Genomic DNA, 27,757 nt, shown 5'->3' with positions numbered 1-27,757 from the left:
GGACGCGGCCCCCGTTCAAGGCACGAAGCAGCAGCAGCAGCAGCCACAGAGCAGCTGTCATGTGAATCAGCTGGACGAACAAGGAAGGGGATAAACAACAACACGAACCCGTCTTTCTATATCGAGGTAAAATACTACATATATTCGTGGAGACGACAGGTGTGATACCGGCGAAAACAGTGCATGGTAGCTAGCTTTGTAGCAGCTAATGCGAGAAAGCGGTGTATGCATTTCGTGACTCCTGTGCAGAATTAGCCAAGCTATCAACAGCTAGCTGTTAGCTTGTGCCAACCAAATAAGTTGGCACACGCTCGTGCCAGTGGGCACCTCGCACCCTGTGCTTGGTCATTGTTCGTGTGTTCGCTGCCAAACTTGTACGATACCGACCTATAATGTATTCAGTATACAAATATCACATTTAATCATTTGCACCACACAAAGTCACACAGCGAAGTAGCGTTAGCCACGGGCCTATCTGCAGCCACCTTGCGAGGGACATTTAAACCCCATTGACTGTGTGCATTAAGAAGTTAGCGATAGCTAACGTGGTAGCTAGGTTAGCTTAATAGTTAGCTATGCTTTGCCTTTCCTTATTGCTATCCTCAACTGCTTTTGAGTCAGGTGCCATGAACACATATCAGATTAAAGTCAAAGAGTACCCGGTGAGCATTTCATCTAATTATAAGTCAGCTAGCAGGCTGCGCCTCTTGTTCAGCCATTACTTTGCATCAAAACAAAACGTAGGCTAGTTGGCTAGTTAGCTGCCTTGGCAGACAACAAAGATCAGCCAAGGCACAGACGCTCATTCAGTGTTAAACGCGAAACTAACAAATCAGCAGGGATTTATTTGTCCTAGGGGTTTAACAGGTTTGTTTGTTGGAGGACGAATGTACCAGATTAAGGTTATCCAAGTTTTTAAATGATTGTTTTAATATCTGAACAAAGAGTAAGGCTGTAAACACATTGTGTATCAAAACTGTGGCTGATTTATAAGAAGAAAAAAAACTTGTTTCAGCCTGAAAATGCCTGTTACATAATAGGCTCGCACGCCGTTGTTATGTGTTTTGCGTTTAAGTAGCGGTGTGAAGAAATATAAAGGTTGGAAATGACAACAGCTTCACTCGGGGCAATATGATCCTTTGTCTCAGTGTAGTCAGGAGTTGGGAGTGGGATGGGTGGATGGGACAAAAATCTGAAAAGGGCTGTTGGCATCAGCAAGGATCAAAGCATCAAATCGACATTTGGTGAATCTCTACCTCCATCTAGTGGTAAATGTCTCACCATCACAGTCCAGTTCAGTCCAGGTACACGTGTAAAATATATCTAGTGGGCCAGACTTTGTGATAGACATTTGAAAATTTGTAAATAAAGACAAATCCCCCAGAAATTAAACAGTATTTAGCCTAGTATGAAATTATAATGGCTTGAATCAGTATAGCAATCAATGTATCTCTGCAACAGATGCAAAACAGTGGAATAATGGATTAAAAATAGCACAAAACGATGTGCCTTAGTGTGAAATGGTTTAGTCCTAATGTTTTTAACCAGTTTTGTTATTAACATGGATTTATTTATGCCATACATACGTACATTACATAATATACCCATTCTCTTGTTTGTTTTCACATTTTTACATTTTGAAGATTTTGCCCTGTGTGGTAATTTTTGCCTATAGTTCTTTTTCTTTTCAGAATAGAAATGGTAAATAAATGATTTATTTACACCCCTCCACAGCAGACAAAGTAAACAATGTGTTTTTAACTAACCCATTATCTGACACCATGACAATTTAAAAGCTAATTATAAAATATACAGTAAGCTGATGTCTTTTTTTTTTTTTTTCTCCCCAAGTTTTATCTGCCAAGGCAGCAGGATGGCGGGAGCAGAGGTGTACGCCCCTGCGAACCCCACCTGCAAGATTATGACCTTCAGGCCCACCATGGAAGAGTTCAAGGACTTCAACCAGTACCTGGCTTATATGGAGTCTCAGGGCGCGCACCGTGCAGGCCTGGCTAAGGTATTCGTTTTCATTCTCAACAAATTTTTATCCTCTTAAAAAATTTGCTTGTCTACTTCTGTACAATTTGAGAATTTTGGAGGGATGGAAAGACATTCAGACTGATAGTGTCACATATCTAAATATGTAAATATGTAGTTGTTTTGGACACAGTGCGTCAACAACGTGCTTATTCCTAATGATGAAAGGCTGATCAGAGTGATCCTCGGTATTTGTACAAGGTAACTGCTCAAAATTCAACAGCAATTGTCTCCTTCTCTGTTTGTTCCTCAGGTGATTCCTCCTAAAGGCTGGAAGCCCCGTCGTACCTATGATGACATAGATGATCTGATGATTGATGCTCCCATCCAGCAGATGGTGGCCGGCCAATCAGGGCTCTTCACTCAATACAACATCCAGAAGAAGCCTCTTAGTGTGCAGGAGTTCAGGCGATTAGCTAACAGCGACATGTGAGTGTTATGGAGTTGTTTGATTTCAATTTTAGTGACTAATTGATTATATTCGGGGGAGAAAATGAACAGCAGTTAAGACTATGATTCATGTTTTAAATTTTATAGCCACAGGTTTTTAAATCCCACATGTGATTGAATCTGGATTTGGATGAGAGGTTTAGAAGTGCAAAAGTGAGGATATGAAATGTAGCTGATCTGTATTATGTGCTAAGATTGCAGATCTTCACAGTATCAAATATAATGTCTCTCTCCTCCACAGGTACTGTACACCTCGCTACCTGAATTATGAAGATCTTGAGAGGAAATATTGGAAGAACCTCACTTTCGTCTCACCCATATATGGTGCTGATGTCAGTGGCAGCCTCTATGATGAGGTAGATGGCTTTTCTTCCATTTTTACTGCTTATTCTCTCTCTTTGTGTTTTCTGTGTGTGTGTGCGTTGTTCAATCTCCATATGATTCTCTCTCCTAAATCTCGCAATTTGGCTTGAAGTTAGATTTTTGCAGGGAAATGTAAACTTACATAAAATGAAATCTTACATAAAACATATCCTGTTTTTTGCCCCCAAGCCTAATAACAAATCAAATGTGGGAACACTATGAATGAATGGACTATACCACTACTGATGAAAGTAATTTTGATATTTCAACAGGAATGAAACAGAAAAATATAGCCTGCACTACAGCTTTTATTTGATTGCTATGCGTCCAATAGTGTGATGTATTGTGTAAAAAGACACATGCTGGTGTCAAATAGCTTGAACAACTTTTCTTCACCCATAGCTTAAACAAAATAGCCTAAGTTCAAATCCAGTTTTCAAACCCTAGCAACACTTTCCAACATCAGCACTTTAGAGACAGTTGACATAGTGTAAATAACTGTCAGAGTGGCACTGCTTGCATTGCTCACTGGTTTCCACTGTCACAGTGTGGATGCTATTAATTGAAACTACCGATTTCATTGTGCTCCTTCTGTGTAATGGTCCCAGTTTTTAATGGAAGGCTATAGGGGAGATTTGACAGCCGACCAACCTGGAGCAGAATCAGTTGAATTATATCTCATATAGCTGGCAGTGATTGGATGTAAAAACGGATCTACTTTGGACATCAAATCTCAATGTTGTTTCTGACCTCCTAGGATGTGGAGGAGTGGAACATCGGCCACCTGAACTCTATCTTGGATGTTATCGAGGAAGACTGTGGCGTATCCATTCAGGGAGTTAACACACCATATCTATACTTTGGCATGTGGAAGACCACCTTCTCCTGGCACACTGAAGATATGGACCTGTACAGCATCAACTATCTCCACTTTGGAGAGCCCAAGTCCTGGTTAGTGTGGCACAGGGGTTAACACAGAGAGAAGCAACATAATGTATTCCAGTGCAACAGTACCAGAAAATGCAGCCTGAAAAATAATCATAATATTTAATCAACACCTCTAACTTACAATGAAATTCAACAGTAAAATCTTCACATTATTTGTAGTACTAGTTAGGCAGCAGGTTTTAATGCTCACTTATATGTTCGAAATCAACATACTTTTCTATGGGGCAGATGATGCTTATTTCTATGGATACCCTTCATTGCTATATCCACTGCAACTCAAGCAAGTTACATACAGTTAACCGGACTTAATGAAGGTCCCATTGCTTTGGCATTTTTTTTTCTTCCTTTCCCATGGGACCAAAATAGATGTAAGCTGTATTGCTTTTTTATGTTTTTATCCTGACCATTCAACCTAAAGTTTTGGCTTTCATGACAGAGCTGTAATTTTAAATGGCAAGGGTCAAGTCAAATTCAATAATAAAAAATTGGTTGTGCAGTAAAAGGCAGTGTGCAGGCAGTCCTACTAGAATATTTAGCTTACCATTTACCTTTCCCATTTAAGGATCTGTTTTTTCCCCCAATGTTGTCTTGTTAGGACTGTGACTTAGCTCTGAGACTGTCTGAGTTGTGTGGTGTGACATGTTAAGGAAACAGAGGGCAGAGTATACATACAGTGTAGTGGGTGTGAAAAACATTCACAAATGGAGATGCGTGTTCTTTTCACAATACATATCCGTATTTGCATCAGGGCTGCAAAATCCATTTAGCACTCTCCAGATCTCAGATGATTTTTGATGATTATAGTGTATTTAAATGGTGAATTACATAGAATGTCACATCTTTCATTAAATTAAGTCAGCCTTTCTGTTGCATATGGCGCTAGGGTTTTATTCCCTTAGTGCTTGTTTGCGCACTGAGAACGTAAAAAGATACAACATATGGAACAGCAGGGATTAGATTACATGTCCAGGGGTATGGAGCTTTGTTATTCTCCAAGGGTTTAAGCATATGGTTTGATTTCTTAGAAGTTTTCATTTGCGTCTGTACAGTGGAGCAAGGCAAAATTTAATAACCGACTAATCCAGTCAGCCATACTTTTTCCATTGTTTATGTTAATTTCACAGTGATTAACACCAAAAAATACTAGATTATTAGTAGTAGTGTGATTTTTGTAATGTTGCTTCATAGTTGGAAGGTGTGGTGTCCCAGGAAATGGCATGGATAAAATAAGTTCTGTTGTAATTTACACTATAGACCAGCATTGGTTCATTGTGTAATAAGTATAAAGCGACAGGCCAAATAATTCACTAACTTAGAAAAGTAGATTCAGTATTAGGTTGGACGTGGTATGAACAAGGAAGATGAGGTTGAGATGAATTGCCCAGATGGCTGATTTTCAGGATTTCAAGTGTCCAAACTATCTTATTTGATTTTCATAGAAAGTACTACATTGACAAGAATTTTTTAAAGAGTTCTTTAAAAGAAGGGGAGAGGGGTTTTGAGGTGGTTCAGGTTAAAATGATAAACTGAAGAATCCAGGTAGATCAACATAGAGGTTGCTTTTTATTTCTTTGTCAGCATGGCTTGCTCCAATTCGCTCTCCCTCTTGCCCTGGAGGGAGTTCTGCTCATTAGAGCAGTGAGCCCTGCAACCCCACAGGGATCAGTGTCACAGCCAGACAGTGACACACAGACACACACACACTCACAAAGAGCAGCCTAATGCGCCAAGTACCCACACACATGCATACCCTTATCATCTAGCACACACACACTGTGCGTACACTCTTTCATCTTGCTGCTATTTTGACATCTTGTCCCTGGAGGGGAGCGGCTTAAAGATGCACCTCTCTCCCCTCTTCTCAATCCCCTCCAACTCCCCATGTCACCTCTACCTGAGGTTGCCTCTCCTTCTCACCCTGTCTCTCGCTGCTCTGCTAAGCTGACAGGTGATATGATAGAAATGCCACAGACCTGAGGGTGGATGGTGCTAGTCAAATGGAATGCCAAACCTTCAGGGAATTCTGTCACGCTCCCTAGGTTTCTCACTGGGAACTTTGGGAATAGTTTAAATTCAGTTTGCGTCAGCATAGTGGCACAAGGAAATGCAAAATAAGGTCAAAATGAGATGCTTAACTCAAGAGCAATCAGTGATTGTTATTTTGTCCCTCTCAGTGATGAAGATAGACTTCATATTTTGAGATGGAGTACAGTGGCAAAGACCAAATACACCAGGTTTCTAAATATTAATGGGTCAGCATTTGCTCAGAAAAGCCAATTACAGGTTATTAGAAGGTTACTACATTCAATTTGAATTAACGTTTATGACAAGGGATAATGATAATTCCTGCGTATTACTATTGGTGTGTTCATCAAAAGTGCAGTGCTGGAAAAGGTTCATCAGCCCTTTTGCACTTATTAAGTTATCCACCACTTGATGGCAGTCTTGAAATTTTAAAGGCTCCTCATGAAAACTTGTCTGCAACTGTCAGCGTGTGCTACACTGTAGATACAGGGAACAATGCATGTTCAGAATTGCACATGCACAGTCAAAAATAATGATGTCTGTTCTATATCTATTTGTTGTCTGTAACAGGTACGCCATCCCCCCTGAGCATGGCAAGAGACTGGAGCGTCTGGCTACAGGTAAAAGAATAATTTATATTCTCTTTGTGTTCTCCATATACATGGAGGTAGGAGAGGTAATTGAATAATTATTTAATAACGGTCCCAGCATACAGAAGCAGGTCTGCATTAAACAACACAGTACAGCACATAAATTAAACTCAGCAATGAGAGGACACTGAGGTAATGGGAACGCTAAAGCATGTTAATGAGCTGTGACTACAAACATGCAAAAACTGCTACCAGTAGAGATGTAAATTGGAAAAAGAGGCATCATTTATTGACAAACCACCTTAGGAAAATCCATATTGTAAGGTATTAGTAGACTAAATATATTGTAATGCATTTGATTAGATTTACATACATACATACATACATTTAAGTAGTTTGATTATTATATCTGTATTATTATAATAATTGTTAGTTACAGTCGTCATGAAAATATTGCTGTAGTCTTTGAAGGCTGAAAATGTTCCAACCAGAAAAAGTAAAACCATTACTCACTTAGCTTTTTAGTCAGGCATTTTAATTATGTGCTGCTTTTTCTTTTTTTTTGGTTTGTACTTAATGCTAATGGTGTGTGTGTGTGTGTGTGTGTGTGTGTGTGTGTGTGTGTGTGTGTGTGTGTGTGTGTGTGTGTGTGTGTGTGTGTGTGTGTGTGTGTGTGTGTGTGTGTGTGTGTGTGTGTGTGTGTGTGTGTGTGTGTGTTTGTGTTTGTGTTTGTGTTTGTGTGTGCACGCGTGTGTTATGTTTACACTTTTGTCAGGTTTCTTTCCCAACAGCTTCAAGGGGTGTGAGGCTTTTCTTCGTCACAAGATGACTCTAATCTCCCCTTCCATTCTGAAGAAGTATGGCATTCCCTTTGATAAGGTAGGCTCGCAGCCCCTTTGAAAAAATACGCTCAGTCCTCCTCTTCTTGCCATTAATGCTCCCTTTATTTACCAACTTTCTGAAAGCAACTCTTATTGCCACTAAAATTAGCAGTGCTTGTTTTGACTGCAAAAATCTGCACTTCTGTTATAATCCTTTAATTTCCTTTCTTTAATAATTTCTGTAAACCAAAAAGACAGTTCATCTATGCTTATTAACCAAACTCCCTCACTGTGTCCGTCTCTCTCCTTATCATACCATGGCAGATTACTCAGGAAGCTGGAGAGTTCATGATTACCTTCCCTTATGGCTACCATGCTGGCTTCAATCATGGCTTCAACTGTGCAGAGTCCACTAACTTTGCCACTGTGCGCTGGATAGACTATGGCAAAGTGGCCACACAGGTAACATTCAGTTCCATTTTCCTTAAAACTGCCATTTCATGTCTTTGGACAGGCTGACAGAGAAGTGTCTTATCCAGTCATACAGTGAATACAGTCAATTTCAGGTGAAAGCATGGCCATACAGTATCAAACTGAACAGAATAGATTGTAATTTAGGCTTAAAAGTAATCACCACAAGGCTTCTGAGTGTTTTTCGAAAGCAGAGACAATATTTGATGCTCCTCTTTCTTTCCTCCAGTGCACATGTAGCAGGGACATGGTAAAGATATCCATGGAACCCTTTGTGAAACGTTTTCAACCTGACCGCTACCCTAACTGGATGCTGGGCAAAGATTCTACACCTATTGACCACACACATGCCACCCCCAGTACAACACCAGAGCTGCAGAGCTGGTTGCAGAGGCGGCGCAAGACCAAGCCTACTAATAAAGGGTACTGTACACATACTCACACAGTGTGTCTTCTGTTTTCCATGCCATACCGTTACACAGAGTAGTCCACTGCAGTTCATGCTGCTAATGGAGTTTGGAGGGATTGTGCTAATACTTTATTGATAATATAATACTTTTAATATAAACACAGTCCTCAGTGAAGTTAATAAAGAAGCTAATTAAATTTCCTATGCGATATTGAACTTACATCTGATCGTGATAATGAACTAGACTTGTTGTCCATAATGGTGGCGCATTGGCAACTGACTAAATGTATGTGGCCAGAAATATTTGGCAGCTGCAAATACCCTTGTCTTCTAAGTCACAAAATCCAATGTTACAATATTACAGCAGTTCAAATTTGATACAGATCATTTAAAGAGAATATTCTGTTTAGACACAGACGGTCTTTTCTAATTAAGACATGTGGGATATGCCGGTATTATTTGGGTTTTAGAAGCATTCTTTGGTCATGTATATAGCTCATTCAGAATACGTGCCTCATTTGGGGGTTTTACCACAGTTTGTGACACACAGCCTCTTGCCTATTTATGGTCAGCTATGTGTGCTATAAACAAACCAACTAGTCAGCGGTTTGCAGGGCAGGGGGTTGAGCTGTATGCCCTAAAGAAAAGTCTACATTTCTGGTCAAAAGAAGAAACACACATAACTTACTTTTAAATATTCTGAATTTTTGGATATCAGCATATTTTTAGATGTGCACCAATATCACAACAGCATCCTTTTAAGAGGGTGGTTGAAGGAATGAACAAGGGAGGCTCTGGTGGAAAACTGAATACATCCTCATGTATATCATGGGGGCATTGCAGGTTAATTGTAGTGTTTACAGGAATGTCAGTGGAATATTAATTTTCATTAGCAATAGCTTAGTAGGAATAATGTCTTTTTTGGAATAAGGGCAAAAATATTTTGTCAACGTAAACGTGGTCGTTGTTAATCAGGGTGTTTGAGTTTCAGTCTTCTTTGATCTCACCCCCTTTTCACAGCAGCAGCCACACTCGTATGCGCTCCAAGCGCCTCAGAACCACAGAGGAGCCTGTAGGCCTGGATGGCAGCTCAGCATTGGGCAGCAGTAAGAGGAAAGGCCTTGGTGGTCCGCCTGCACCCAAGGTGCGAAGGTCTGTGGCAGGGACAACCTGCCGAGAAGAGGAGAAGGAGAAGAAAAAGGAGGCTGAGTCAAAGCACAGCCAGAATCAGAACCCTTTTCAGCTTTCAGGTAAGAGACTGACTGGCACTGGAAGGTATTTCAGACTTTGATCACTTTGATCTGAAGAGTGCAAACTGTGAGTGCATGTGTGTGCTGAGACTGTTTGTCTTTGTCTATAAATAATTATATTTTGGAAATTTCTCTCAAGTGAGATCTCTAAAGATATGTTTTACAAGATATGTTTACTTGATGGAAGATTTCACATTATCCATCTTGTTTATCACCGACAGGTCCTTGCAGACAGATGTGTGTAGTCAAAGTAAATCGCGTGGAGAGTAACAGTTTGGGATTTTCAAGTAAGGAGCTGTCCCGTGACACTCACTGCAGCCACTTTCCCTCCTTTGATTCACTGGTGAAGAATGACCTAAAGTCAGACACAGCTGCTCATACTGACCCTCAACACCTCTCAGGGTCAGAGGTTACGAGGACTCCCGAAGAACTCAAACCATGTCCGAAGGATACCCAGATGCATCCTGGAATTCATGAGTCAAGGTGTCGCTCTCCTGAACCACAAGACCTCTCAACTTCTCAGGACTGCTTTATCAGGGTCCCTCCCCTGGAGGATGATAAACTCAATTCATCATCCCACACAACAAACACTTCTGCTGAGACTGAGATTAGCTCGTGCCCCCCTGACTCTGAAGCTCAGACATCTAGGTCCTCATGTATAAAAGACACTTTAAGCCTAACACCAAACACTGACAGCTGCAGGGACACGGGTACTGAAAATGACACTAACAATACTCCTAAAGCAGAGACAATGGACACAGCCGTTGATCAAAATTGTATCAATCCACACTCCACTACAGAAGCACTTTATGATGTGAAATCTGAGCCAGCAGAGGGGGATAGTTACACATCATGTGGCTCCTTCTCTCCCTCAGGACAGAATTGCAGTTCTGAAAAAAGCACCTCTGAGGAAAATCTTTTTCCTCCTCTGCTACAGAGGAACGCAGTGGATATGCCACAGCTAACTCCGGAGCCAGCAGATAAGACTGAAATCTGCCGTTTGCCACCTGTGCTGACCCAAGAGATGCCCTCCCTCACCCTGGCCGATGATGGACTAACTGAAGTCCCCAAATCTAGATCATGCAGTCATCAGGTTGCACCTGTGCTTCAACGGGAGACACCAACTGGCTCTCCATCCTCACACGGCACCAAACTGGAAGAGAGAGAAAGTGACTTTATGTCAACAGAACCTCTTACTGTAGAACATGCCAACAACTGGCATTTAGATCCTCCATATACCTGTGGAAGGGCAGCAGTGTCTGGCTTAGAAGGAATCACGGCTCATTTAACTGCCAATGCTATGCATAAAATAACATCTGGTGGTGCCCATGAAATGCCTATAATGTCAGAAATTGCTGCAGAAAAGGATCATATAAAGCTGGAAAATGTTACCACGGGACAGGATGATGCTTCCTCTTGCCAGCTAGTTCAGAGGACTGAACCTCAAACAGAGCAGCAATACAGCTTAGCAAGTAAAGATAATTCAGTGCAAAGAGACCATGCTAGTCTGAGCAATGCTGGTTCTCTTTTAACTAGTACCTCAAGTAATAATCCCCCTGCCCCTTCCACTCTAATATGCACTCAAAATGACAGTCACTCAGCATTACAACTCCACCACAACACTCCGAACTCTTCACTTTGTACTTCCCAGAACACATACATGGAGCCCAAACCTTTCTCTAGCAGCATTTGGAAAAACTTCAGTTCCCAGGGTCCAGCAGTACTCATCCAGAGTCTGCACCCAGAACTCCCTTCTGACTTCACCCACGACCCCCTGCCTTACACTATGTGGACTGAACCTCAGTGCAAAGAGGTCACAGACCTGGAGGACCCAGAACAAGACCTCCGCAAGTCAGGGAACCACGAGGAGGGAGGTGGGCCTCTCACCTGGGCCCAGCTGGAGCCCACCTCGCTAGTTTCAGTCGGTGCTGTTGAGCCCTTGGGGCTTTGTGGAGATTATGAGCTCCACAGAGGGGAACCGGATGCCTCTGAGGCCCTTTCCTTGTGCGAGGAGCTGGGAAGACATACGGAGGTAGAGGAGAGTCTGCACTTAGATACCACTGTTACACCTCTTGTGATGGGAGGAGAAGAACAGGGTGAGGTGTCTGATATGGAAGACGGGGGATCTGATGGTGAAGAGGCAGAGCAGCAAAGTAATGCCAAGCGAGAGAGCAGTACTGACTCATCTGATGAGGAGGAAGAAGAAGAAGAGGAGGAAAATGACACAAGTAACTATGAGTGTGATGAATCAGGCCTGGAACCTGGGGAGGTTTGTGCTGTGAGTGCTATTTTACACACAATCAAGCACATTCAGTCTTTTTTACACAAATACAAATTATTTGCAGTCTAATGCTTTTCAATGATGCCTGTTCCTGCCAGTATCCTGCGCTTTCAGTGAAGAGGACCACTAAGAGCTGGCGACACCCACTCAGGAAACCTACTGCAAGGGCTGTACCCACTGCTGTCAAACAGCAAGCTGCCAGTGATGATGGTGAGCACACACACACACACACACACACACACACACACCCACACACATACACACACAGACAGAGAGTTCACAAAGTTCATTGAAAGGCACTACGAAGGTTTAGCCTTAAAAAGACTCCAACATTCGGACAGCGACACATGCTCATACTGTAAGCCAAGAGCCATACTCATTTCAATAAAAACCCAGGGACATTTCCTGTTGTGGTTGGTGCAGCATTGTGGGTGGCACCGGGCCAAAAACCATCATCCTTTGACTTCTGCTGGTTGCATTGCAGTTAACCAGAATACAGTTGCCATAACTCTTTTTGTTGGTTTGTAAACCAAAACCCTAATTTCAGGATTCCTTTTTTTTTTTTTTAAAGTTTGTGTATCTAACAAGTAAAAAAAATGCTCAGAAGGAATAGAATTTACTTTGTTTTCTCAGTACCATTAACAACAAACTTAATCATGAAATTATGTCAGGTAACATTTGAGTTCTCCCACAGTGTAACTTTTTATAACCATTGAACCAATTCATTCTGCGGTCCCCACTCCCCCTCCTAATTTTTCACATTTTATATCCCCCCAAATGATTCCTCTGACGTCAATGCACACATAAACCAAACAGATTTAACTCTCAGGCCTACCACAGTAAAATGACCCAGTGATAGATACTTTATTTGTTTTCATGGTTTTAACAGGGTGGGAGGGAGAGCCCTCAATTAACAACTACTAATGCACATATACACACACAGTCACATTCATCATCTACATGGTTGTGAAAAAGGATGAATAATTCAGCAGCCATTTTAGTTTGTTTATCCCTGAGTAAGAAATGACCATGAAATGACCATGGCAGGGAGAGGCCCATTTTATGATGATGAGAGCTCTTAATCATTTGGGGTTATTTTATAAACAGACAGGTTCCTATTCATTGAAAATATTTTTCAAGTCAGTGTGGGAAATTGTCACCACAGTGGAAGGATTAGATCTGACTTAACAGCAAGCTTATTAATACTGCTGAAGTCAATTGTGAGAATGATGCATGCTACGTTTTTGATATTCAGGTCACAGGATTGTTTCAGAATCTGAATAAGCTTAATTAACAAACTACCAGAGAAGAGGCTTGCGCTCTGTATTGCATGAATCATCCTCAGCCATAGTAAAAGCGTCACCAGTTGAATAGATAAGTGATTGCAAGGTTGTAAGGCTTTATTTTGTCTCCACTTAGAGCCCCCTGAAGCAAACCTGGCAGAGGAGGAGGAGCAGGAAATGGAGGCGTGGGCGAAGCCCCTCATCTACCTGTGGCAGAACAGGAAGAGCTGTTTCACAGCAGAGAGGGAGTACAACGCTCACGCAGCCACCATGGAGCCATACTGTGCTGTGTGCACACTCTTCATGCCCTATTATCAGGTAGAAATGAGTTCATGTCCAATGTGCATTACAATTTCATTAGTGACTTTATGTATGACAGACTCAAGCATAAACACATATGTGTTCCAGCCACTGAGCCCCAGATGGGAATCAATAGGAGCAGGTCATGTATAGTATGAGTCTTTGCATTTGTGCTTTAAGCACCAATCGCACAGGATTAATTTCTGTGGGATGATAGTCAGTGTGCTTGTCAGTGATTCTAATCCCGTCTGAAATGCATGTGACTGCTTTTTTCTCCCTGTACCCTTGCAGTACTTACAGCCCAATTATCAACTGTTTTTCTGCCAAGCTTGCAGGCCCTTTCTTTATTTAAGTCTGGTCGGAAGCGATACTTTGAACTTTTAAAACTGTACCTGAGTTTTTGTCAATAGAGCTGTATTTACTGTTACTGGGATTCATCTGCTCAGTGCACAGTGTGACAAAGGAAAGGCTTTTGCTAATGTGATGGATCACTCTGTACATCAGCACACGTTAGTTGTGATTCTGTCTTTGCTGGTTTAGCTCTCAGCCAAACTTATTTGATGTGTAAAGTAAGGTAAGAAAGGTACCAGGTTCTTGCTTTTTTTTTTTTTTTTGTGAGAGCGTAGCCTCATCAGCATTCAGAAAGAGACCTTTAAGTAGTTTCCAACTGTCTGTGGTAATAATTGAATTACAGATAAATAATTACCTGTAAATTATACTAGAATTGAAAACAACACTAAGCCTGCTGGTTATGAAGGTCACGTGGTTTTCATGCAGCTTATCATTGTCTTATTACAGAACCAGCACCTGCAATTTGACACTGGCTAAAATGAAAATCACGTAAATTCTTTTATAGCCTGAAGACAAAGCAGAGGACAATGCACACACAGTCACTAAGGACACCTCCGAACCATCATCTCCATTGGAGGGCGACACAGGTTCCTGCAGAGGTCTGAGAAGAACCAAGCCCCTGATCCCAGAGATCTGCTTCTCTTTTCGGGAGCAGAACTGCCCCCCAACCCCCACTAACCCTCTGCTGCAGAAAGATGGCACCTCCCTTCTGCTCTACTGCCAGGGCTGCTCCCTGCAAGTCCATGCAAGTACGTATGCAAAAGGGAAGCGTGGTGTGTTATACATACGTATGTGAGAGAAAGCGTGTGCTGCGTCTTAAAGTAGATACCCATGTTGTAAGTATAGTTAATAGTTTCCAAACTTTAGATGGTCTATTCACCACCTACCTCACCAAGCCACATTGTTTGTTTCTACATGTTGTGCGTGTCTCTCTCGTGTCACTCTAAGAGGGTCAGTGGGTTTATGTCCTGACTCACTTCGTTTCAATCTTCCACCCCCTCTCTGTTTCCCTTTCTCCCCCTCTCTATGTGGTTTGGAGTATTTTATTTCCCTCGTCAGCCGAATGAGGGTGAATCCTCTGTCTTCACCGCACATACTTCCTGTCCAAAAGCCCCAAGCCAGTGCAACAAGCCCTCACACACACTCTCAAAAAGCCCTGGAGCCTCTCTGTTCCACAGGAGACACACAGATGCGATACACCGCTTTATCTCAATCCCTTATTCACACTCTTTAACAGCCCTAGATCTCTTTTCCAATCCACACACACACTCCACCAGCATCTTAAGCTTTCAGCCAGTCTTCTACAGAGACACACACACACACACACCATTTGAAAGTCTCACACTCCGTTCCCGAATCCACAGTTTTAAAATGACATTGCTTCACCCCAAGTCAGTTTCAATCCCTCATACTTTCCTGCCACTAGTGTTGATCCCACCTCATTTTGTACTCTGGATGCACTAGGTGTTATGTATATACTGTGCGTGCTTAGTTGCTGTACACCGAATTTGTGTGAGAGTGTGAAGGTACAATAGTGTGGGAGTAGAAGATGAAGTGTATGTCATTTGACACTGATGGAAAAGCCACAAGTTTGGTTTTGAGACCCAACAATAAGTATAAGTTGATGTTACTTTCCCTCTTTTCTGTTATTTGAACTTGAGAAAGGAAAGAGAAGTGAGCTTAGATTTTATGTTTGGTTCAGTGATGGATTGCGGGGGAAAAGAACAGAGACATGCCCACATATACAGACTTTAAGTGTTTCTTACAAATAAAAAATCCCCCCCAGCTTATGTGTCTAAAACCTCTAGCCCATGGATTTTAACCAGCTGCCAACTTGGAAAAGAATCACATTTGTCTTACCTTTAAATTCAAAATGTTCCTCTCTTAGAGGCCACCAGCATTTTTTTTTTTTTTTTAGAACATTTGTGCTGTTCTGCCACAACAAAGACACAAACTCAAACTGAACAAAACAACAATATTTAAACTAAGTGGCATTTTTTTCATAGTTTTTCATAGAACTTTAAATTTTGCGGTATCTGTCATCTGGGTTACAAAGGGCTATCCCTCTGAACCAGAAGCCCACTGTCACGACAGTGCAAGTCTGGCTGTTGTTGTGCGAAGTGCTCTTTGATGCATAGACAAACACACCAACAGATAAATTAATAAACAAATATGCATAGATGTACTTCTTCTCCCTGTGTCGGCTGCATTTTTGTGCTCAACCACAACCATTCCCTTACTCTGACACACATACCATACAGCTCTCCATTTCCACAACGTCTGCAACGCTGTGCATTCCTGCGTGGAACAATACCATCTTTCTGCTGAAAATCTGTGGAAACAATGTGGACGTGGCATTTTAGTCTGTTCTTTGTAACTGATGATATACTTACCATTTGCTGTCTACTGTTTTCTGTGACGCTTCGTTGATATAATGCCACTAAGTTAGAGTAAAGCAATTTAGCAGTATTTGAGTGCGTGTGAAGATTGTTATTTAGTTACATAGTAATATTTTCCCCTAATTTTTACCTATAAATTCTTTGTTTAGGTTGCTACGGGGTTGCTGCGGATGACGTCAGTGAACAGTGGTTGTGTGATCGCTGTATGGAAGGAAGCTTTACAGCAGTAAGACAATTTTTTCTCCACGTGTGATGTCAATATAGGGACATTATGTGTAGGTCTAAGGTTATAGTCTCAACTACAAAGTTATTTAGAAAGATAACTTTTTGATCACAGTCAGATTTTTACCCTGACTTTAGACTTGACTGGAAATCTTATCCCTCTAAATAACTATGGTTTAGAGTCGGTATGCAGATTTTTGAATCTTTCTGACAATGTTATCTTAACAAATATAGGCATGATAGATGACTGAATGTGATTCATGCCTCACTGTGTGCGAGGGTAAGCCTCAGCATTTGACATGTATAGATTTTTTATCTTAAACACCCCATCTCATCCATTATGTTCTGCTCACCGAAAGATTTTTTTTTTTCTAAATGCTGCAATACAGCTTTGTCATCAGCAAATTAATTGTATGTCCGTGTTATGATCGTGTAAAGAAATATGACCATCGTTGAGACAATTGATGGCTTTTATCGAATGCCGGGAATGTTAATGACATATTTCCCAATATCCTCACTGCTCTCCTCACAAGATGTTGCTATTTTGTGGTACCGTCACATGCCTTACCCTGCTTGGCAGAGGGAGAGAACACATTTGAACAGATTTAGGTTAAAGATGCAGTTTTTTTTTAACTGCATTCACAAGGAGAGAACAAGCGACCCTGTGTCTGTGTTGTACAAAAAACTGAATCTATCTCTTTAATATAAAACTAGTCAGCTGATTTTTCACAAATTCACAAATTTGATCTAGTGCCAAGCGCAATTAGTTGTAATATGTATGTATTATTAGTAAGCATGTGAGAGGATATTGGTGAATTGAAGAAAAATATCTTCTTTCTCTCATAGGCATTTGCATCTCTTTATGTTTTCTCAGGAATGCTGTCTCTGTAACCTCAGAGGTGGAGCTCTGAAGAAAACCCAAAACGACAAGTGAGACAGGCTTTTGTTCTGTGATTATCTCTGCATACTCATCTCTGATCTCCAGAGCTCAGTCAAATGAATCGTCTGTGTGTCTTTATCATCATAATGTATTAATTTGTTTGTGTGTGTGTGTGTGTATAGGTGGGCCCACGTGATGTGTGCAGTAGCACTGCCAGAGGCGAGGTTCAGTCATGAAGCCAAGAGGAGCCCCATTGACACCAGTAGGATCCCCATGCAGCGATACAAACTGGTGAGGAGACACACACACACAGATGCAGTGCTGGAATTCCCCAGGTCCTTAAGGACCGGCTCGGTCTAATTAATGAAGTGTTCACAGTTCTAATTAACAATGTGAGACGAACATGCCCGCAATCAAAGCTGGATAATTAACCACTGGTGGGCAGGAGTGTGTGTGTGTGTGTGTGTGTGTGTGTGTGTGTAAGTGTGTGTGTGTGTGTGTGTGTGTAAGTATGTGTGCATTTGTGCATCTATTGTGTGCGCGTGTGAGTAAGTGTGTGTGCATTTGTGCATCTATTGTGTGCGCGTGTTTGTTTAATGAGAGAGCTGCAGTGTGTCTCAGCAGACCTGACATGTTGCCACTATAGTTAGCTCTCTCCTGCAGGCGCCACGATAGCTCAGCAGAAAGTGTTGGATAGGTACATACTAACACAAGTTGGATAACAGATGAATATTGCTGGTCCGTTCCCTGCTCACATTATTGTTTCATCAATAAGTACTGCATGTAAATGAAAAAATCCACAAAAAACAATTCCATTAGTCCACCTAAGTAAACCATTGCAGGCTACTACGACACCCCTGAAATAATCGTCTCTTCATGAAAATTGTAATGTTCAGTTTTTGTTGAAACTGTTATAGAGACGTGTTGATTCAACTTCATGGTCATTTGGAGGCTGCAGTTTTTGGTGCTGTTCATCTGTATCACATGATACGGGAAGGTCTTTCTAGTATCCCCCTCCGTTCTCTCCCCTCATTTCCTCTTATTGCTTTATTTTCAATGATCAAATCGCAACGCTCACTGATAAAAATTGAGAGGACAATAACTCCATTACAATAATTTGATATTAGAAATACTTCCCAGTATAAAGCAATGCTATCAAGTTGAATTTAGCTCGATCTGTTGCATATTCATTGTCCACCATAGTGGAACCAGCCAATCTAGCTTCCTACATGAGCGCCTACCCCAAAATAGCTTAAGGGATACTGCTGCACTAACACTGAATGGGACACTAACTTTGTGGACACAGTGACATTACCCACAGGGTATTTACAGGGATATGGTTCATATCTACTCACACCACATTGAAATTGAGTTCATTTGGATATGAAAGCGCAAACCACAAAGTCAGTTTCCACATCCACGGGCCAAAATCTGAACAAATGAAAATTGTAGTCCAGACTGGAAAGGGCGGGACACTCATAAAAAAGCCTCTGACATGACCTTGATGATGATGGAAGAAATGTTTTAGATCTTGTGATGATCTAAATTCTTTTCTTCTCTTTCATTCTCTAAATGATGTTAAGTTTGTCACAGTGCCAGTTTTTGCTCGACACCTCAGATTGCAGTCTTTGTAGCAAAGCACCTTAAAGCACATTATTTGATAATCATGTCTAAGTGAATACAGTTTCAGAAGATATATCTATGAACTCAATCTTTTTACTCGTACTACATGATGACACAAAATCTGTACTTCCTGCTGTCAATTTTTCTCTAATTAACATGCTGACACAAGCACTTTCTGGATGGACTCATGCTTTAGTTGATGATATAACAGATGGGTCTCTTTTTAAACAAACTCTTTGAGGTCTAAATTTAGGTAAAGTATGAAAAAGCAGCACAGCACAGCATGCTTGAATAAATAATAAGCTCCTTCACACATGTAGTAGAAAAATAACTCATTTGTGTTATGATGCCGCGGATTTGGTCTTAATTGCCATTTAAATAGAAGGAGGTTACAGATGGTATACCTTCTCGTTTGTTCGCTTCTTCATTTGTATGATCGCTCCGTGAGCCACGTGCTTGTGAAGCTCGCATTGGACCCATTGCCCCTGCAGCAGCCCAGTACATTCATAATTTACTATCACACAACGCACACAGGCGCGCACACATACACATTCATAATTTACTGTGGGAATGTTCTTAACGCATGGCTCAACACAGGCACCCAAATACACCCCGGAGAAGGCACAGGAATGAGGAAAAAGTGGGTTATCCTCACACACACACACAAACTTGCACACGCTAAGACATAAAACTGACACATATAGCATATTTAACAGGTTTATGTTTTCATACAAATAGCTTTTTCTATCAATTAATGTACGTTAATTCTCAGTTATACACACACACACACACACACACATACATATATATAACTCCTCCTACACACATGGGGTGTGCTGCCTGCCAGTCAGAATCTTGTCATGTTGGCCTCAATAGGTGGCCGAGACAGTCAGGCCAGTTCATCAGCACTCTGTTGTCCATAATGGAGGAGGTCTGCGAAAAGGCTTTATGAAATGTAGGCCAAGTTAGTCACCAAGAAAAGTCTCTCAGTTCCAAAATAGAGAAGTTGTGAAGCAACAAAGGCCTCTTTAATTTAAAAAGAAAAAAAAAAAAAAAAGTTGTGGAATTTCACCACCTATTTTAAATGAAGCGTTCTCAGTGCCTTATCGGTTGCTTTACAAGACGGATAGAGGACCTCTCTGAGACTCTTTCTGTATACAATACCTCCTGATCCTCAGCTGTACAATTATCAGCTTAGCCTGCTTAATTCAAAGGTGAAGCTGGCCCTATTGTTGAAGTTAAATTCAATTAATGCCATTTAGGTTAACTAATTAAATCAACTATTGATTTAAAAAAAAAAAAAAAAATGAACGAAGGGAGTTTATTTCAGAGGCTTAGCTTATATATACACTTAAAGTTGTATTCGCAGAGAATCACCTTCTGGGGTCATTATATATTTCCCATTGAGTTTACCAGGGAATTAAACCATCTTAAGGTCCCGTTTAATATCATAGTACCTCCATACTCCCACATGTGCTTAGACACATAATGCTCTTCCATGGATAAGATGGTGATATGACAGTTAACATGCAATCAGACCCACTCATAGGCTTGAATTCATATTTACACACCAGCTAATTCCCAGTTGAGCTCACTTACAGCTGATGCACATCCTCTTAGGAGTTTGTCTATATATAGGCATATTATCTGTCAACATGTATAGATTCCCAGGAATTAGATTAATGAATAAATTGCCTTCAAAGAGATGTGAAACCGAGCCGCAAGAGAGAGGAAGACAGGGCAGGGAAGCGAAGCGAAGAGGAGAGCGTAGATGGGTGTTTTATTAGGAAGAGAGTGAAGGAAATGGAGTGAGATGGGAGGCATGTGAAAGGGGTGAAAGAGGAGTGAGGAGCGAGTAGAGCTATAATGGGTGGATGTCGTCATTCTTTCCCTTTAGTGGAGGAGCCGAGGATTTGTGGGAGGAGAGGAGAGGAGAGGGGAGATGCCACAGTGGAGGAAATGGACTTGATGGGCTGTTTGGTGCAGAAAACCGAGAGGTGGTCTTAAAAATTTAGGTGTGAGTGTGTTTGGGCATAGATGCGTGGCAGTGTTTGTGTGTAGGATGTGTATGTGTGTTACACCCTCCAATGTGCAGTTGTGTACTGGTCACAGACCTCAAACGGGGGAAAGAAAATACCACAACATAGACATTGTAGCTCTGGTTTGTTGTGGAAACCTCAAATGATGTCATCTGATTGGTCTTATTTGAGGGTTTCCTTGTATTGTAGCGGTGAAATAGCATTTTTCTGTTGACTATTACGACTGGGGTCTCTCTCCCTCTCTCTCCCCATTTTATTCTCTTGTATCTATGTTGTGTTTACACCACAGTATCCAATAACAGTGCACTGTGGAGATTTCAGATATGATTATTTGGAGCATATGATGGTTTTAAATGATGTTAGAGGTTCATGGCACAACCAGCGATGATTCACTCAGTGGTCTTTTGTCTTTAATTCACTGCTGTTTTTCTCGAGCACATATTCAAGTCTCTCAAGTGGAAAAACAGATTTTAAATGAATCATTTTTTTACCCCTTTTAAAAGCCAGTAGTGGTCAGTAACACATTACATTTACTCTGTTACTTGTGTTTGAGTCATTTTTTAAATAAATGGTACTTCTAAGAGTTGTTTTTTTGCAGAACCCTTTTTACTCAAGTTTGATTGTGATCGAATTTATGTTCTTCTGCTCCATTACATTAGGCTACAGACTTTTCCCTACTTTTACTGATGTATTGCATTAAGTGTGCATACAGAGTGTGTGGTGGAGTGAGAGAGAAAGTGTCTGTGAATGCAGTCTAGCAGTGTAAAAGTTTAGCAACAAATGTACAGTATCTTAAGAATATGGGCCACAGTTTCCAAAGAACAAAGTAAAAGTGGAGTTATTTTGCTGGCAACTACTGGAAAAGTGAAGAGGGATAGCCTTGTACTAGGAATCAACAACCCCCCCCCCCCCATGGTCACTGAATGCATGCACACTCGCATACATACGTGATGCATCCAAGCCTCTCCTTTGGGGCATCTAAAAAAGTTACTCATTACTTGTAGCTTTTTCCGAGCCTTTTTTCACTTTTACTCTCTCAATTTTTAGTTGTCTTTTTGAGTACTTTGACTTCTAAATATATTTAGGTGTAAGGCTGGTGATCTTCTCAATATATTAAGAGGTGAAAGTAACAATACTTATTCTACCCACCACTGTCCAAAGCCTACAGTGTTGAATATGGTCAGGCTTCCTTTACGGCAATGAAGACATTAAATTACGTTGATGAATGATGTTGGTTTAATGTAGTTTGCAATGGAAAGTGACAGGGCAGATGGGAAGGAAGAAGAATATGTGACAGAGGGTCTTGTGTTTAATTAATGAGTGACAATTTTATTAAACCAAATTTCACATCCTCTGTCCTTAATGCATGTGAAACAGACACTGTGGCTGTGTCTAATTTGTATATATTCTCTAATATATTCTACATACCTGATGCCTTTTGCAAACTATGCAATGCAGTGTGCAGAATACACTATTCATTTACTTCTGTTAATGCTTGACATCTAAACAGAAGTCACCCTTTTTATCACTGAAACCAACAACTTTGTTGTTCCTTTTTTACCACTTTTGCTACGTTAAAAAAAGATTTAATCAAAAACAGTCATTGGAATCGGCCAAAAAGGTGTGAGGTAATTTTCTAAACAATATAAGAGACAAGAAACCCAGAAAAACGGCAGACAATATGGGACTGGCAAGGTGTCATCAGCAAACTTGAATGTATATTCAATGTATATTGCATACCCCTGCCTTTTAACAAGTAAATCTTCCTACCAATATTTCACTTTCTAATACTAACACTTCGTAGTATGTAAGTAATGTTAAGGGGTAAGGCTGGTGATATCCTGTATATTTTTTTTAAATTGTTGACAAATCTAATGAAAAGACCAAAACCAACGATGCATCGATCATATTTACTAGCATTGTCTGTGTAGCCACAGCAAAGATTTGAACACATGAACGAGCCACAATGTTGAACTGCGGGACACATCCATTCATTACATTGAACATGGGTACTGTACTTAATTTTGTTTTAATCCCAGTCATCAACAGTCCCTGCTGTTAAATATTCACTAGAGAACCAAATGTGTGTTCATTCACAGCTGAAAATAGTCCCCAACAAATGCACAATTTACTCCTGTATGTGGGATCGTTCTTCTAAATTACAGTACCCAGCTGTTTAAGGAAATGATTTAAACTTTTTATTTAAAAATTAAACTATAAATTTGTGACCTGTTTTTAGAGATTTATGTAGGGATGGAGCACCAACCTTGTCCTTAAAGAATTTGGGTCCATCTGGTCAGTCAGTATTTGATGCTGACGGTTTGCTCTGATCTGTGTTTTCAGAGGTGCATCTATTGTCGTAAACGCTGCGCAGGAAAGCGGCAGGCAGGTGCATGTATCCAGTGCTCATGTGGCCGGTGCCCCACCTCCTTTCATGTGACCTGCGCCCATGCTGCTGGTGTAATCATGGAGCCTGACGATTGGCCATATGTGGTGTCAATCACCTGCCATAGACACCAATCGCGGAGTTCGTCAGCTGTAAGTTAAAGGACAGATGTTTCCTAGAGCAGTCATGAACCAGGTTTTGCGTAACGCTTCGTGCCCATTCTGAATATCAAAGCTTTGTGTCATTTGTACAAGATTAATAGAATACTGTAGACACCTAATGCTTGACGTTACTCTCATATAGTGCAGTAGAAGTTGGCAGTATCACCATTTGGTTGTTGGTCACATTTTTTCAAATGAATGTAAGCAGAGGTGCAGTGGTAATTAAGTGTAGGCATGTGAATATGCATGTGGAATTCATTTAGAAAATATATGATGACATAAAATGTAAACATTGTCCATGCTTGGAATGCCGGAAAAGACGCTCCGTACACCCAAATACTCAAAACATAGATTTTCTCATTTACCTTTGGTATCTAGCCATGAAAATGTCTTCAGTTTAAAGTATTTTAAGGAAACTATCCACATTGAAAGCTGTCAAAATGCCATCAAAACACTTTTTTTTATAAATTTGGATCAACAAATCTTTTAAAATGCGACTAAAACATTACTAATCAGCACTTGTCATATAATGCCTTATTATAGAAGTCATAGTTTGACATTCTACTGTATTGATTTTGATACAGTAGTCTAATTGCTGCTCTCGGCTCTCTGTCTATATTAGAAGCAGCGAGCGTGCCAGGCGTCGATCTCAATGGGCCAGACGGTGATCTCCAAACACAAAAACCTGCGCTACTACAGCTCAAAGGTCACCCAGATCACCTCCCAGATGTTCTACGAGGTCATGTTTGATGACGGCTCCTTTTCCAACGATACCTACCCCGAGGATATAGTGGTGAGGATATGTTTAATTACTGACACGCTCGAGAGGTCGCCTCCCAGTTGTACGAGGTCACATCAGATATTAAAACCCTCTTATTTCAAAAGGGGGATCTTTCTCTCAAGGAAACTTATTGGTTCTCAAATGGTTGCTCAACAATAGTTCATCCATTCTACTACAAATTTGCAAGTGTATGGCCGGGGACCTCAGGAGGTGCACTGTCAAGTGTGACGTTATTTGGATGTGAAATGATAAAAGAAAACATTTAGTGGATCTTGACAGCAAAAATGAGTTGAAGTTCATGGATTTGTTCAAGTGATTATGGTAATGATCGAGTCTCACCTAGTGAGTTTATCACTGCTATGGAGAAGTAGCTGCAACCACAAACCACAGTGGTAATATTGTACTAGGGAGGACATTCCACTAATGTGCATCAATCCTGAACTGAGAGTGAGAAAGTTTCTTCGATATTAAGTTTTGTACACCACTGTAATTCTTACTTAACACTTAAATCTAAGAATTAGATTTTTTTTTTTTTAAAGTGAGACATTCATTGCCAAATACTTTAATAAACACATTGTATTCCCTTTTAGCGCAAGTCAAGTAATGATTGATTGGTAAGCTTATCAAAGTGCATTACAGTTTCCAGCAGCATGATAGAAAGCCTGAATCAGAAAGTCTAACCATGACATTGACCTCATAAAACAAGAAAAAAGGCTCTTTTTCAACATCAAACCACTCACTTTGAATGACTTTTCTCATCTTTTTGAGGACATTTTGACGCACTCACACTTACCAACCATCATCTTTTGTACTTTCAGAGCAGAGATTGTGTGAACTTGGGTCCTCCTGAAGTGGGCGAAGCTGTTCAAGTGAAATGGCCTGATGGGCTGTTCTATGGCGCCAAATACCTGGGATCCAACGTCTCCTACATGTACCAGGTACACACAACACACTTCATACAAGAGAGCGACATAAACTTGTCGAACTCCCTCAACGTCAGAATCGGCGTGACTTCTGACGTTGTCAAGGTCCCCAGGTTTATACGTGGAGAGGTGGAGGGCAAGAAAAAGAAAGAGGACACTTGAGAAATAGATTGAGGGAGGAGCTGAAATCATTGTGACTAAAGAGGAGGAGTGGAGATGAGATGGAAGATGATGGGGGGATGAAAAGATAGATATATAGCAAAAGCTATTCGGACACAGAGGGGAAAGCAGATGGGTGGAGAAAAGAGAGATGGAGAAGAGAGCGAGAAGGGGAGGATGAGATGGAGGTGACAATCTGCATTATTCAAACTCACTAAAATATTCACTAAGCCAAGAGTCATGCGGTTTCCACTTAAAGCTTTATTTAGTTGAGGTGGGCGTCAACCATTAGTTATGCACAAATGCATCTGTGACGCACACGCTCAGTTTAAGATAGGTCAGATTTTAGAAAAAAGGCTGAACAAGAACTTTCCATTGTCAAGGTACGTTTAGTTTCGAAATAGCTTCAAGCTGTGTTTTCCTTCAAGAATTACGTAGCGATCGAAAGATTTGAATTTCTTGTGCCGAAAACATTTGCATTTGAGAACAGAGGTAACAGAAATGGCTTTTTAAAAAAGATCACACTGCATAATCAGAGCTGTTTATGATGTTTGTTTCATCATTAGGCCTGGAGGGAATTTATTTTCTTTGTAATTTATGATGAAATAAATCATGATGAAAGAGGTCATTGAGCTTTACATAATAATTGTGTGGAAAAAAAGGAAAATGCTATGTAAACCTTTGTGTTGTTTAAGCACTAACCCCACTTAAATCAGGTTTACTTTCCGTCATAGAGACGTACTGTCTTCATCCATTTATTTAACTGCTGAATATTTTCATCTCAGGTGGAGTTTGAGGACGGGTCTCAGGTGTTGGCAAAAAGAGAAGACGTTTATACTTTAGATGAAGACCTGCCTAAAAAGGTGAAACGTAGACTTGTAAGTATTAGACTTATCGGGCAACACTTAAACCTAAAACCATAAGTTTGAAATGTTAATGGCATGAAATTCCTGTTTACTCATCGGCGTTTTCTCATGTCTGGTTTTCTAGTCCACGGCCTCGAGCATGCGTTTCCAGGATGCCTTCTTCACCACACAAGGGGAAAGGAAACGGCAGCGAACACCCAATTCCCGCTTCCAGAAAGACTACGTGGCCCTGCCAGGCCTCCGTACAACTGCCAAAAGCACATGGGAGCAACGCAGCCACAAAGGGAAATGAAGTCATAGAGAAGGATCAACGACAAATAAATGCACTGAACAGTGGATGTAGAGGGGAGGTTGTTTGTGTGGGTGTGAGTGAGTATGCTTGTGTGTAAGTTGTTTGAATCTACTTCCATCTTAACCATTGCCCACGCAAGTTCCCTGTGAAACGATCAGAGGAGATGACGTAAGGGAATGGGCGATTTGGGTTAGGTGGATGCTAACTTACGCGTGCGTGTACAATATACGTCAGTGACTCAGTGAGAGGAATTCTGATTGGACAGCTGGACTCTATAGATTGGGTTGACGCAGGGCATTGTTGCCTCAGTTGCCTAGTGCTTTCACATCCATCAGGGAAAATAAATGTGACTTACATTTGTCACATCACCCTTTTTGAAATAAACAACAAAAACTTTCTTTGTACATGAAAAATTCACAGGTGAGATTTTTCTAAATAGCTTGCCTATGGTAGCTTTTTGAGGGTCTGTTATTTCCAGTTTTAATTTTGAATATTTATGCACTTTGCTTGTAGTATTTTCCTCATGTCTTACTCTTGCTCCCCGCATGTTAAACATTGTCTCCTAACTGCTTCAGCTGGGCCGAGTCCAATTTACACTACAATGGCATCCTCTCTGCATGTTTTAAGAAGAATCCAAATTGCGTCATTTGACACTGAAATATTAATCACTGCTGAATCAAAAGGAATTGACCACGTCAATCGCTTCCTAAGGTGGATGATTCAGACAGGAAGCCATGCCTGTGCGTTGGACTCTGTGCCCCGTTAACGTGAAATGCTACTGTTTGCTCTGTTGAATGAAAAACATTGTTGAAATTATTTAAAATTTGTATTTATTTTTGGCTTGCTATAGTTAAACTATTGCTAACTGCTGTAAGGAAAACAATAAAAAATTACATTTTTTAAAAACTGTCACTAATTTTTAGCAGTTTTAAGGTCCAGGTGCAGTGGAAAAGATGGTTTATGTGACTCTTTTACCTTAAATGATCATTATACTGTGTTTAATGCTGAAAATGAAAGTTGGCGCAATAATTTGAATAACATCTAAATGATCAATTTGTTAAAAAAAAAAACACTGTATACTTTTGTGTGATTACCATGAAGAAAAGTAGCATTACAGCCAGTGATCATTTACAGATATCAGAGATCCTGTAAAGAGAGCAAGCAAAGATATAATTGCACTTAACTATAAGTAAAACCAACATCTTTATGTAGGGTCCTTTTTTTTCAGTGGTATTAACATCAGTTTGGATCTTAAAGGATATGACTGTATATAAGGCTAAGGACTGGATTTTCTGGAGTATTGAGGTCAAAATAAATGTCTATAGAAACAAAAATCGACATTCACAAGAGTTGTCATACAGGTAGTACTAAATAACTGACCATGAACTACCTGACCAGTGCAGGTGAATGGCTGCCTCATGCTGAAAGGATATGGAGCAGAATATTC

The 27,757-nt window shown here is 40.7% G+C and overlaps 1 protein-coding gene across 5 annotated transcripts; it reads left to right on the top strand.

Moving 5' to 3' along the window:
- The first annotated feature begins 13 nt into the window (after window positions 1-13).
- Window positions 14-27,188, top strand: kdm4c (lysine (K)-specific demethylase 4C). Of its 5 annotated transcripts, none has more exons than XM_070856395.1 (22): window positions 15-126; window positions 1,852-2,017; window positions 2,291-2,466; window positions 2,729-2,843; window positions 3,608-3,801; window positions 6,394-6,443; window positions 7,189-7,292; window positions 7,559-7,696; window positions 7,935-8,128; window positions 9,135-9,364; window positions 9,586-11,633; window positions 11,744-11,855; window positions 13,065-13,246; window positions 14,085-14,328; window positions 16,128-16,204; window positions 17,075-17,130; window positions 17,263-17,371; window positions 23,086-23,280; window positions 23,912-24,082; window positions 24,889-25,008; window positions 25,938-26,030; window positions 26,143-27,188. In XM_070856395.1, exons 2-22 carry the CDS (start codon window positions 1,874-1,876, stop codon window positions 26,308-26,310), a joined length of 4,920 nt encoding a protein of 1,639 aa, XP_070712496.1. In that variant the 5' UTR covers window positions 15-126; window positions 1,852-1,873; the 3' UTR covers window positions 26,311-27,188. The 5 variants fall into 5 exon arrangements, with proteins under 5 accessions (XP_070712499.1, XP_070712496.1, XP_070712497.1 ...); XM_070856396.1 differs by having other exon boundaries at window positions 9,586-11,642; window positions 25,938-26,015; XM_070856394.1 differs by having other exon boundaries at window positions 16-126; window positions 9,138-9,364; window positions 9,586-11,642.
- Window positions 27,189-27,757: the final 569 nt, after the last annotated feature.

This window comes from Pempheris klunzingeri, chromosome 3, assembly GCF_042242105.1.
Source record: "Pempheris klunzingeri isolate RE-2024b chromosome 3, fPemKlu1.hap1, whole genome shotgun sequence".
NCBI classification, from domain to species: Eukaryota; Metazoa; Chordata; class Actinopteri; order Acropomatiformes; family Pempheridae; genus Pempheris; species Pempheris klunzingeri.
Note: the sequence above shows the minus strand (reverse complement) of the source record. Positions and strands in the feature narration are given on the sequence as shown.